Genomic DNA, 14,551 nt, shown 5'->3' with positions numbered 1-14,551 from the left:
TAAATCTATTGCTGCTATATATACACCGAGCATATGATTCTGCAACGTGAATAACAATAATAAGTGTTAAATGAAAAAATTATCGCTTTTGCTCATAAACGTGCCATAACTACGACATGCAGTATCAAATATTGATACAACTGGTGTAAATTAATTAAATCAATTATTTATCGTTATGCTATATCTTTAAAAAAACACAATACCAACAACAACGAGAAAATAATACAAACTTATCTTCTCGGAATATGGCTGACAGTAGATATGAGCTATTGGAAGAACCAAGTGTATGCCTACTTAATTAGCTAAAAAGTTAATTGGCATAACCAGGGCCCACTTCCAAAAAAAAAAAAACAAGTAAGAGCGTGCACTATGCATCGTATTTATCGAGTTCTTTGCGCTGTATTTCTTTTTAGACTAACAAAGAATAATGGATAATAATGGTTATGCTATTGGAGATATATCAAGTTATAGTTCGATTCGGACCATAAGTGAATTGAATGTTGAAGATCATAGTAGAAATCATTGGGTAATATTTCAGTTCATTCAGATAAGAGCTGCACCTTGTAGGGGCTTAAAAAGCATAATCGAGTGATCGGCTTATATGGGAACTGTATCAGGCTATTGAACGATAATCTATAGGCTTAAGAAGTCAAGATCCCAGATCGGTTTATATGACAGCTATATCAGGTTATGTACCGATTTGAACCTTATTTATCGCAGTTGTTAGATGTCATATCGGATCGGTCTATATGGCAGCTATATCAGATTATGAACCGATTTGAGCCATACCTAGCACAGTTGTTGGAAGTCATAACAAACAACTTCATGCTAAATTTCAGACAAATCGGATGAGAATTGCGCCCTCTAGTGGCTCAAGAAATCAAGACCCAAGAACGGTTTATATGGCAGCTATATAAGGTTATGGACCGATTTGAACCATATTTAAAACAGTTGTTGGAATTCATAACAAACAACTTCATGCAAAATCTCAGTCAAATCGGATAAGAATTGCGCCCTCTAGTGGCTAAATAAGTCAAGATTCAAGATCCAAGATAGGTATATTTGGCAGCTAAATCAGGTTATCGACTGATTTAAACTAATCTTAGCACAGTTGTTGGACGTCATAGTAAAAAACTCTTTGTTCAGAATTTCAGCCAAATCAGATGAAAATTGCGCCCTCTAGTGGCCCAAGAAGTCTTGATTTCCAAGATCTTTTTATATGGCAACCGGTTATGAACCGATTTGAACCATACTTATCACAGTTATTGGAAGTGATACCAAAAATCCACTTGCAAAATTTCAGCCAAATCGGATAAGAATTGCGCCCTCTAGATGTTAAAGAAGTCAAGACTCAAGATCGGTTTACATGTCTGCTATATAAAAACATGGACAGATTTAGCCCATTCACTATCCCAACCTACCTACAATAATAACTAGTATTTGTGCAACATTTTAAGCGTCTATCTTTATGCCTTCGAAAGTTGTCGTGCTTTCGACAGACGGACGGACGGAAGGGGGGACGGACATGGCTAGATCGACTTAAAATTTCATGACGACCAAGAGTATATATACTTTATGGGTCTTAGACTTAGACCGATTTGGACCGTACTTTGGGTAGCAGTTGCAAGTCATAACAGAACACTATGTGCAAAATTTAAGCTAAATCGGACAAAAATTAACCCCCCTGAGGTTAATTTTGGGGGTGGGGCGTTCCCCCTACATTTCAGGTCAAATTGTTAAATCAAGTACGTACTCTACTCTTGAATACCTCTGATTTGATACCCATATTGTCCCAATCGATAAACATGTCCGTTTGGGTGGGGTTTCTTGGTGGGGCGTTCCCCTAGATTATTTGATACCAAAGTTTTGCAAAAATTTCGTGTTTTTGGGTTGCCATAAGCGTGTAAATCCAAATTTCGCTTAAATCGGTGCATCCATTTGACGTTTTTAAAAATTGGGGTAAGGTGGAGGTTCAGCTCCCCCCTCGGATACCAAAACACGGGGTACCAATTTACAAATTGCAGCGAAACTGGAATCTTTACACCTATTCTTTGCATTCGTCACAAATTCTTGCAAAGTTATCGTCAACAAAGTTCCAAGGTTTTTCATAAAAGAAGTTTACTTGTCGAAAAGTAAGTTTATGGCTAATGCATTATTTTTTGTGTGTAATAGCCTTTCTAATAGTTCAAACTGGAGGCTACCGTGCTTCAGTGCCTATCTCGGTTTACTTCTCCTGGCTCTACAGACGTAAACATCCAGTGCACTGTCTCCGGCCTACGGCTCCTCCCAACTCCTTCCCATGGAGTTGCTGCAGGAGAGTCCATTCTGTCCCCTTTAAATTCCTTCCTCGACGAGCTTTCTGCAGCTTAGTTTCTAGTCAAGAATCACACCAAAATGCTTGGCCTACGGAAACAGCAGCCGCACTACCCCATTGAGGACAGGTCCCTGAAAACATTCAGTGCTTTCCTCATGGTGAAAAGTACCAGCACAGTCTTTCTGGGGCATATGCCAAGCCCGCCATTAGTACCTAGTTACTCTACCCACAAACCAGTCTCATATCGTTCACATGTTCCCTTGGTAATGGGGGTTTGACGATAGGATGGACTCCACAGACTTTTCCCCAAATTTGGTTGTCAGATTCATAAAATCTCGTAAAGAGCTTTCATTTAAGATCCATGTTGTCCTGATTAGCGGCGGTTCTACACCCAGGGACACTTGCCCCCAAATTTCAATATTTCGTACTGCACTCCTAAACATCTTTTATTTGATACCCTTATTCTCCCAATAGTGCTACATGCCACATTGGTGGATTTTGAGGTAGGGCTTTGTTCCTGTTACTTGACAACATTTTCAACCCAGATTTGCGCTTGCGGATAACCATATGGGTACAAACATTTCGTTTAAATTGGTGCACCCAACTTCGGAACATGTCATTTTCGAAAATTGAGGTAAAGAGGAGGAGCCGAATATTAATCGGTGATTATGTCCTCACTTATACTGGCGATATATTTGGGAGTTTGAGCCATGGAGAACGCTCATCATTGATCTAAAACTTGAAGCGAATACGAGATGAGAGAAGGAGATTCTAATGCTGTTCTTCAATGGAACTTTCATGATGAAAGTTGCATTTTTGAACCACGTTCGTAATGTTGGGCCTTAGTTTTTTTAATTGAAACCGCTTCAATCACGACAAGGATTATATCAATCACCGTTTTTAAAGGAGTAATTGAAAAAATTTGCATGTTCAATGACAAAAAAAAAGGATTGAAAATTTCTAAACTTGCAATTAATTTTTTAATTGATCCAATTAAAAAGATTATTGAAAATTTTCGAATTTTGCAAATGAAAATTTGCCCATGAAATTCCATTAAGGAACAGCGGCAAACTTCTCACGCTCAATGTGTGCAGTCCGATTCAAGTTAAAGCTCAATGATAAGGGGCCACCTTTTTATAGCCCACGGCGACTCCTCTTTGGCGAGAAGATTTACATGGCATAGTACCTCGCAAATGTCCCCAGCATTAAGAGGGGATAACCACCGCTGGAAATTTTTTCTGATGTTCTCGTCAGGACTCGAACTCAGGCGTTCAGTGTCATAGGTGGACATGCCTATTTCTGCGCTACGGTGGTCTTCCCTCTAGGTTAGATTAGGTTTAAGTGGCACTCTGCCATCAGACTCACTTAGACGTTTTCATCCATTGCGATACTACAGCAGCAGGAGAATGAAATTGCCTTGTAGTTCCTACCGTTGAACCATCCAGATCGCTTTAAAAAGCCCAACAACTTGCGAATGTTCATATCCATTAACTCAGACAAGTTCTCAAGGAAATGATAACCTGGAACTCCTTCTGCCTGCCAGTGGGTGAGAAACACAACAGATATTCTATAGTCTCTTCTCCGTTGTCCTCACAATTTCTCCCAAAGGCGTTACTTGCAATCTTCAGTCTGACAGCATGTTTTCCGATCATGACGGATACAATGACTCAGACGTCGGTTCTGGCCAACGACAGCAAAGGCATAGACCTCTTCAAGTCTAGATTAGGCCATATAATTATGGAGGGCCCGCAACCCCTCCTTTGCAACCATCTATCATTCGTTGAAGACATGTCGCTAGAGTCGTACCCACAGATTCCAGTTTCCTTGGAATGTATTCCTTGCTTGCCGAGTCATTACTTGCAACCTTCAATTTGTCAGCTTGTTTTCTAAGCGGATAGTAACGGATAGTGACAGTGAGGGACACTATGACTGAAACGTCTCTTCTAGCCAGCGACAGCAAAGCGGTAATCCTCTTCAAGTCTAGATTTGGCCACATAATTTTGGAATGTTCACAACCCCATTTTTGTGACCATATGTTATTCGTTGCCCTTCGGACCTAATCCTGAAGACTTAGTTTACATGTCGCTAGAGGCATAGCCACAGATACCAGTTCCCCCAGAATGTGTTAGGTAGTTCCTAGTCTCGCAAGCTCGATAGGGATATCTCTGTGGCCCAGCACCTAGAACAGGTGAATTTTGAGATCTGCGACAGGCGAGGGCGGTTTTTGAATTCAGAAATAGGTTCTCCAGGGATTTGATAATTGTCTGGCTGTCTAGGAAGACATTTATGCTAATCGTCGTTATAACATTACATCTTAGTCCTTCCACCACTTCTTTAATTACAAGGCTCGCCGCTTGATACACACCATAGTGGTCTGGTAAACTTTTCGATAGGAATTGAAAATTGAAATAAACGGACTGATTATTTAATTCAAAGAATTTTTGAAAGATTGCGATTTTTTTTTATAATTTCAGTTCCTTCAATCATTTGAAGATCATTTTCATTTACATGAACTTCGCTTAAATGAAACGATTTGCAATTATCCGCATTTCGCTTAGTTGCAAACATTGGTTAGAGCGTCCCCCTAGACATTTAGCCTATATATTGGTATCAGATTCGTATCCATCATACTCTTAATATGCAGCAGGGAGTTTAAATAGAACATTTGGATTCTTGTAGAGATTCGTGAAGTTATTAGTATAGAAATGTTCCTCATATGAAAGTCAAATCAAAAAAATTTTAAAAATTTTAAACACCTTCCATTTTTTTGGTTTAAAATTTAAGTTTTTATAAAAATACATAAATGATTAAAAAATAAGAACAATTAATACCTTGGATCAAAAGCACTTTGGATTAACAAGTCACCAGGCAAGCTTACGCGCATTTTATCAGCTATTTCAAAGACGTCACAAGTTGAGATGCTTAATAAATGAATTTGCGATGATCGATTTGATTTCGTTTTGATTATTTCCACTTGCTATTCATTGGTGGTTTGTACAATTTCTAGTTTAATATTCTTCAATTGTTGTTGTTGTTTTTTTCTTCTTCATATAATTTATGGCAAATCCATTAAACAATTATGGTGTGGTGGCTTACCGAGATTTAGATTTAAATTTTTTTTTTTTAACATTCATTTATTGCATTTAATCCCATTAACATTTCAAGCTTTATTTGAATTTTAATTGAAATTTATCACTGGTTGAATGTATGGCGCTACACAAACACTGAGCAATGCTACATTTTCTCAGGCTTGTTATTGTGGATGATGATATTGTTTGGTGTGTCTTTTTGTTCCATTTGCCTAGGGCAATGCTTTGATAGTTGTTATAAATATATTTTAAAATTTTCTAAAAATAAACATTTTTTTATTATTGCTGGCTGCTTCATAATAATATTTTCCTTTCATTGTTATTAACCATCATGATAATAGAAAGAAAAAAAAAAGTGTAGTTTTTTCTTTCGATTATTATTATTGCCGGTTTGTTCATGGGACAGTTTCAAATGCTCAACAACAGCACACTTTTGCTTGCCGGTGACAGACAATGTCAAATGATTGCGCATTGTCACTACACTCGTGAGAATTTGTTCAGGTGCACTTACTCACTTGCTACATACATATCTCACTTCATCAACTTGCAAATTAACAATGGCTACTAATTCTACGAATATATAATTGTTGTTGTTGTTGTTGCAGTTTCTGTCTTAACAAAGTTTGCAAGCGTACTTTGCTTGTTTTCATTAATTTTGTGCGCCCTTCCTACTTGGCAATGAAAATTTGGTTTGGGAAACACTTGAAACCCACCTGACAATAGTTTTTCACATTGGAAATTTTTATTATCACACACTTAATGATTATCATCTGGTTTTTAAAAGTCAAACATGTAGATAATAACATGCACACTTTTTTTTTGTAATAGCAATGTCCGCTTTGTGGTTTTGTTGTGAGATTGTGGATTTATTTTATGCATCATTTTTATACCCTCCACCATAGGATGGGGGTATACTATTGGTTGCCCAAAAAGTAATTGCGGATTTTTCATATAGTCGGCGTTGACAAATTTTTTCACAGCTTGTGACTCTTTCTGCTGTCAGTTATCAGCTGTTACTTTTAGCTTGCTTTAGAAAAAAAGTTCAAAAAAAGTATATTTGATTAAAGTTCATTCTAAGTTTCATTAAAAATGCATTTACTTTCTTTTAAAAAATCCGCAATTACTTTTTGGGCAACCCAATAATTTCGTTATTGATATTCGTCTAAGATCCCATAAAGTATATATATTCTTGATTGTCATGTTGTTTTAAGTCGATTAAGCCATATCCGTCCATCAGTCAGTCCGTCCGTCTGTCGAAAGCACGCCAACTTTCGAAGGAGTAAAGCTAGCCGCTTGAAATTTTGGAAAAATCTTATGTATAAAATTAAATTTGTGTTTGTTTGTTTGTTCCGTATAGACTCATAAACGGCTGAAGCGACTACCTTGGAATTTTCACAGATTGTGTAGGTCGGTCTGGAAGGAAACATAGGCTAAATAATTTTTTGATATCGGAAGGGGGACGGACCCTCCCCTTTATCCCAAAAGTACTACCCAAAAATAAAAGTGGACCAATCTGGACAATATGGAACTCAAATGAGAGATATTTAGGAGTAGAGTACGAATTTCATATTAAAAATTGGCTTCAAGTAACTGGGGGCCGCCCCAACCCCAAAAACCCCCTAAAATATGTTTTTTTTGGACGATCATGACAATATGGGACTCAAATGAAAGGTATTCGGGAGTAGATTGCCAGTATGGTCAGGTAGAAGAAATAGGCTTTTTAATTTGTTGATTTTGGAAAGGGGGCGGACCCTCCCCCGTTTCTCAAAAACTCCACCCAAAATCAAAAGTGGACCGATCGGAACAATACGGTTATCAAATGAAAGGTATTGGAAAATAGAATACGAATGTGGTTTTGAAATGTGGGTCTAAGTACCCATCGGGCAGCCCCACCCCAAAATTCCCCCAAACAGACATATTGGACGTTCATGTCAATATGGGCCTCAAATGAAAGGCATTCGGGAGTAGATTACGAACCTGGCATACAAAATCAGATTGAAGTATAGGGGGTCACCCTACTCCCCGAAAACGCCTTAAATGGGCATATGAAACATCACGACTATATGGGACTCGGATTTTTTGTTTGTTTCGTAGAATCAAAAACGGCTGAACCGATTTTCTTGCAATTTTCGCAGATTGTGTAAGTTTGTCTGGAAGGGAACTTAGGCTATATTAGGCTATTCCACAGATTCTTTTTTCTCCATAAGCAGGTTAAGTTTGAAGATGGGCCATATCGGACTATATCTTGATATAGCCCCCATACCGACCGATCGGCCGATTTAGGGTCTTAGGCCTATAAAAGCCACATTTATTATCTGATTTCGCTGAAATTTGAAATAGTGAGTTGATTAGATCCTCCCAATATTCGACTGAAATATGGTTTGGATCTGTCTATATTCAGATATAGCTGCCGTATAGACCGATCTGCCGATTGTGGCTCTTAAGCTCATAACAGCCTCAATTATTATCCGATTTCGCTGAAATTTGAAATAGTGCGTTGATTAGAGCCTTCCGATATTCGACTCAAATATTGTTTAGATCAGTCTATAGTCAGACATATTTGCCATATAGAGCGATCTGCCGATTGTGGCTCTTAAGCTCATAACAGCCGCAATTTTTATCTGATTTCGCTAAAATTTCAAAAAGTGAGTTGTTTTAAGCATCCCTACATCCGGTTCCAATATGGTTCAGATCGGCCTTTCTTCAGATATAGCTGCCATATAGACCGATCTGCGATTAAGGGTCTTAAGTCCATAAAAGCTGCATTAAGTACCCGATTTCGAAGGAATTCGGGTTATACTAATGTAGACATTTCGTTTGTAGCATCGTAAATATTGATGCGAGACCCCTTAACTTGATCGTCTCTGCATTCTAAGTCGATCTAGCCGTGTCCGTCCGTCTGTCTGCTTGATAAAATCACAGTAGAGCTCGAACGAATAATGATATCCCGGCACGGGATAACTATGACCATCACGCAGACTGGAACTTTGAGCTGCGATCTGTGTGGTACTCATTGTTATCACGAGAAACTTAGCTCGAGTGGTTAGTCTCAATGAGAGGCCGGGCGGCACCGGCTCTTGCATAAATACTAAATGCTTATGATGCTCGATATGACAAAGTGAGTTATTGGCGCCGCCCCAATGACCGTCATGTTCCCGCGGTGATAGGACCTTTGGACTGGAACGAGCTTGCGCAACTACAGGAGCTAGACGAGGATCGCCAGCTTCACATATAGACATGTGGCTACAATAACAATAACAACACCAACACCGCTTGAAATTTTGCACAAATACTTCTTATTAGTGTAGGTCGGTTGGGATTGTAAATGGGCTATATCGGTCCACGTTTTGATATAGCTGCCATATAAACCGATCTGGGATCTTGACTTCTTCAGCCGCTAGAGGGCGCAATTCTTATACGATTTGGCTGAAATTTTGCATGAGGGGGTTTATTATGACTTTCAACAACTGTGCTGAGTATGGTTCAAATTGGTCCATAACCTGATATAGCTGCCATATGATTCGATCTGGGGTCTTCACTTCTTGAGCCACTAGAGGGCGCAATTATTATCCGATTTGGCTGAAATTTTACATGTGTGTTTTGTTACGGCTTCCAATAACTGTGTTAAGTATGGTTCAAATGGGATGAAAACCTGATATAGCTGCCATATAAACCGATCTTGGGTCTTGACTTCTTGAGCCTCTAGAGGGCGCAATTATCGTCCGATTTCACTGAAATTTTGCACGTAGTGTTATCACTTCCAACAACTGTGTTAAGTATGATTCAAATCAATTCATAATCTGGTATAGCTGTCATATAAACCGATCTTGGATCTTGACTTCTTGAGCCGCTGGGGGGCGCAATTCTCTTCCGATTTAAGTGAAATTTTGCACGTATTGTTTTGGTATCACATCCAACAATTGTGTTAAGTATGATTCAAATCGGTGGATAACCTGATATAGCTGCCATATAAACCGATCTGGGGTCTTGACTTCTTGAGCCTCTAGAGGGCGCAATTGTCATCCGATTTGACAAAAATTTTGTAAACCGCTTCTCTCATGGCCTTCAATATACGTGCCTAATATGGTCTGAATCGATCAAAAGCTCGATACAGCTCCCATATAAACCTTTTTCCTGATTTTACTTCTTGAGCCTCTACAAGGCGCTATTCTTATCCGAATGAACTGAAATATTACACAATGTCTTCTACAATGTCCAACATTCATTTATGGTCCAAATCGGACTATAATTTGATAAAGCTCCAATAGCTCCAATAACCTTATTCAATATTCTTGGTTTGCCTAAAAAGAGATACCGCGCATAGAACTCGACAAATGCGATCCATGGTGGAGGGTATATAAGATTCGGCCCGGCCGAACTGAGCTCGCTCTTACTTGTTTTTTTTTTTTTTTTCAATTCAACCCACGGTAGCAAGTGGTTGAGCTACACAGACAAATAGAAGACAATTGTTGGGACAATTGTTCCAGAAATAGGTGTCTAGTCATTGTTTTTGGCACATGCTAGTCATGTGATTTAAACTGAGATGAATAGATGAGCGTGAAGATGATCATGTAAAATATTTTTTTTTTATATTATTTTGAACCTATGAATGAAATGAAAATGTTGTTAGACTTAATTTGCTTGGGGTAAACAATAAAAGCTGTACAAGTATATGATTATAGGGTTATTCCATAAGGCTTGTATTTTTCGAAAGAAACTGTCCTTTAAGAAATTTCATGAAAATTTTGTGTTTGGAGAAAAATTTCATGAGAATTTTGTGTTTAAATAGTGTTTTTGTATACAAGACCCAAAAGCAGGCAGCGGCCAATATTCGCCAAACATTCGTTTAAGGTTTTCCAGTTCATTAAAAAATGAAGTTTTATTCCATTAATCATGCATTGTCTGAAATATGTTCTTATTGATTTTGCAAAGTATTCCGGTATTATCAGTATGTTCAATCATCGTCATTTGACCTTTTCGGGTTATCTGATAACGCGCCTCAACAAAGAGCCACCGGCAATAAAGCATCATTAATGCGGATCTTCAATACCAGCGCGGGTAAATATAAACACTAATGGCTGAATGACTGACCGTTTGTCTGTTTGCCCAATGCTATGCCTCATTGAGTGCAACAAATGCACAGCAAAATTAACCGTGGCACATGGAACAGTCTCTGGAGTGCATGGAGTCCTACACCATACTGAGAGAACATGCAATTTTCGCTTATCTTTCATCAAATGACATCGTAAATACGGCAAATGTGATTAGGATAGGCAATGCCTGAAGTATAACTGGCTAATTGTCAGTCGGTCTGTGAGTCTGTTCGCATGTTCGTCTGTCTCATTGACTAGATCTAGTTCTTGTTTATTGTGCACACCGCACTCGTCAGTCTTTATGTATGAATTGCGCTGTGTTCCGGCTGAAACAGATAATGATCAACACGGTGTTAATGTTGATTATGATGATGATGATGATGGTGATCATTGTTCATCATAGTAATCTGCTTTGGTGCCGCATGAGATTACTCATAATCAGGGTAATAACCCACAAAGAATTTATAGTTGCGATGCAGCAAAAAAATAGAGTTGTCACATTTCCTGATAATTGTTCCAAGGCAATAATCATTCCTGTTGGATGTGTTTCTATGGAAGTATAATAATAGGGGAAATTAAGCTTAAATATCAGTTAAACGATAATGCGCTTAGTAAACAGGATGGTGCTAGAGCTGTGTTTTTAGCAGGGCTATGGAGCCGAGTGATTTCGACTCGACTCCAACTCCAGATACTTAAAAATGCAACACAAGTAAAAAGGCATTGATTTCGGCCGGGCCGAACTTTGGATACCCACTACCTCCTGTATATTTGTTAACTACCTTTCGTCATAATCCGGAGAAAATTGTATCATTTATGAACCCATTGCAGCTATATTGAAATATTTGGACCAAACTTGGCACGGACGGCGAGTGGTCTATACAATTCACTATTAAAACAAGTGGTTAAAACAGAATATTGGTCAATATGGCAGCTATGGCTAAATATAGACCGATCTAAACGATATATGACACGGATATCGAAAAGCCTAACATAGGTCGTTGAGCCAACTTTCAGTGAAATCGCGCAATAAATGCGTCTTTTTTTGGGCCCAAGACCTTAAATCGGGAGAACAGTCTATATGGCAGCTATATCTACAAATGGCCCGATCTTGACCATACTCAGTACGAAGATCTAGGAGCCTAACACAAAACATTGTGCCAAATTTCAGCGAAATCAGAGAATAAATTTGGCTTTAATGGACCTAAAGCCTTAAATTGGCCGATCGGTCTATAGGGGGGCTATATCAAGATATAGTCCGATATAGCCCCTTTTCGAACTCAACTTGCCTATGGACAAAAAAAGAAATTGGGCAAAGTGTTAGCTAATTATCTTAATTTTTAAAGCCTGTAGCGTGATTTCAACGGACAGACAGGCAGACGGATCGTCTTAAATTTTCGCGACAATCAAGAATAGAATTTGTGAGGTCAATTTTGTTTTATACCCACCACCATAGGATTGGGGTATTCTAATCTAGTCATTCTGATTTAACACCTCGAAATATTAGTCTAAGACCCCATAAAGTAAATATTGTTGTTCCTCTGGACGTTCTGAGTCGATCTATCCATGTCCATCCGTCCGTATGTCGAAATCACGATAGAAGTCGAACGCGTACAGCTAACCGCTTGAAATTTTGTACAGATACTTAATATTGATATAGGTCGTTGGGGATTGCAAATGGGTCATATCGGTTCAGATTTAGATATAGCTCCCATATAAATCGATCTCCTGATTTGACTTCTTGAGCCACTGGAAGCTGTATGTATGCATGTAGTGTTCTGCCATGATTTCCAATAACTGTGCCAAGTACGGTCCCAATCGGTCTATAACCTGATATAGCTCCCATATAAACCGATCTCCCGATTTGACTTTTTGAGCCCTTGAAAGCCGCAATTTTTGTCCGATTTGACTGAAATTTTGCATACAGTGTTCTGTTATGACTTCCAACAACTGTGCCAAGTACGGTCCAAATCAGTCTATAACCAATATAGCTCCCATATTAACCGATCTCCAGATTTTACTTCTGTAGCCCCTGGAAGCCGTAATTTTTGTCTGATTTGGCTGAAATTTTGTATGTAGTATTCTGCTATGACTTCCAACAGCTGTACCAAGTACGGTCCAAATCGGTCTATAACCTAGTATAGCTCCCATATAAACCGATCTCCCGATTTGACTTAATGTGCCCCTTGAACCTGAAATTGTTGTCTGATTTGGCTGAAATTTTGCATGTAGTGCTCTGTTATAACTTCCAACAACTGCGCCCAGTACCGTCCAGATCGGTTTATAACCTGATATAGCTCCCATATAAACCGATCTCCCGATTTGACTTCTTGAGCTTTTGGAAGACGCAATTTTCATCCAATTTGGCTGTAATTTTGTATGTAGTATTCTGCTATGACTTCCAACAGCTGTACCAAACACGGTCCGAATCGGTCTATAACTTGATATAGCTCCCATATAACCCGGTCTCCCGATTTGTCTTCTTGAGCCACTGGAAGCCGCAATTTTTGTCCGATTTGGCAGAAATTTTGCATGTAGTGTTCTACCATGACTTCCAATAACTGTGCCAAGTACGGTCCAAATCGGTTTATAACCTAATATAGCTCCCATATTAACCGATCTCCCGATTTTACTTCTATAGTGGTGTGGAGCCCCATTGTGGACTCCCGAAAGTGGATATGAATTTTGTGCTCTATTCTCAAATACCTTTCATTTGAGCCCCAAATTGCCATGATCGGTGAATATGTATGCCGGATTTGGGGGTGCTTCCGGGGGTGAAGGCCCTCCAGACACTAAGCCCTGCAAAAATATCAGCATTGTGCTGTTCTCTCAAATACCATTTATTTAAATCCCATATTGCCATTGGTTAAAGGGGAGTTTATGAGATAAGGCGTGCGCAAACACTTGGCCCCAAAAATTGGTTACCAAATTCGTTTTCTAATCTCAAGCACCTTTTATTTTATTGGCATGTTTTTTAAATTTGTACTCTTTGAAGGTGTTTTGGGGAGGTCCCACATTTGGATATAAGATTCGTATTTGACTCCGAAATACCTTTCTCAATTTTCTACTTGGATGGTGTTATGGGGGTGGGATGGCCCTATACACACTTTTTCCCGCATATTGTTATCAGATTCATGCTTTTCTCCCAAAGACCTTTCATTTGAGCCCCATATTGGTATGGTCTTAAATTTGTCCTCTTTGGGGGAAGTGGTGGACTCCCAAAACTTTATCCCACATTTGGATATCAGATTCGTATTATACTCGTAAATACCTTTCATTTGAATCCTATATTGCTATGGTCGGTAAATATGTCCGATTTAGGGGTGTTTTGGGGGTTGGGGTGGTCCCCTAAACACTTGGTCCAACAATTGAATGTCAGATAGGTTTTCCTATCGCAAAAACCTTTCATTTGAGTCCCATATTGCCGTGGTTGGTCTAAATTTATATTTGGTAGGTTGTGGGGGTGGGGCGGCCCCCCTAGCTGACCCATACGAAATTTGGATACCAAATTTTTATTTTTAGGGTACTATAAGAGGGCACACAAAATTTCGCTTAAGTCGCAACACCCATCTCCGAGATCTGGTGTTTTTGAAAATTAGGCTAAAAGGGAGGGTCCGCCCAAGACAAAATTTTGGGAAATTTATGCCTAAATTCGAATATTCAAAAAGAAAAACAAAATTTTTTTAAAACCAGTAAGGATGGGCAAACGTCGGGCAGAGCCGACTGTGTAATACCCTACACCTATCCAATAGGTACAATGTGATAGCTATATCCTACTACGAACCAATTTTGATGGACCTCGGCGAGCAAATATGTTTAAACTATAACAACTACGGTTGACAAATGACAACATTATTGCAAATTGCCCAAAATCTGACGAACATATATATGGGAGCTATATCTAATTCTGAACCCATTTCGAGCAAACTTGTCAGATAATGTGGTAGTCGTCGAAGAAGGCGTTGTATAAAGTTTTAGGAAGATTGGTCAATAAATCCGCTTGCAATGGTTCTAGCAGTGAAAATCGGGCGATATATATATGAGAGCTATATTTAAAT

At 38.9% G+C, this 14,551-nt stretch overlaps 1 protein-coding gene across 2 annotated transcripts in view; it reads right to left on the bottom strand.

Moving 5' to 3' along the window:
- LOC106082890 (uncharacterized) overlaps window positions 1-14,551 on the bottom strand; it is a 105,609-nt gene that overhangs the window by 12,527 nt on the left and 78,531 nt on the right. Inside the window, exon 1 of one of the 2 annotated variants that reach the window (XM_013245632.2) lies at window positions 5,146-5,661. The exons of the other annotated variant lie outside the window; for it this stretch is intronic. Coding sequence (XP_013101086.2) covers window positions 5,146-5,198 — 53 coding nt within the window. The 5' untranslated portion in view covers window positions 5,199-5,661. Of the gene's footprint in view, window positions 1-5,145; window positions 5,662-14,551 lie in introns of those variants that run through there. 2 annotated transcript variants of the gene reach the window in all.

The sequence above is a fragment of the Stomoxys calcitrans genome, chromosome 4, assembly GCF_963082655.1.
Source record: "Stomoxys calcitrans chromosome 4, idStoCalc2.1, whole genome shotgun sequence".
In the NCBI taxonomy this organism is placed as follows: domain Eukaryota; kingdom Metazoa; phylum Arthropoda; class Insecta; order Diptera; family Muscidae; genus Stomoxys; species Stomoxys calcitrans.
This window is presented reverse-complemented; position numbering and strand designations above follow the sequence as displayed.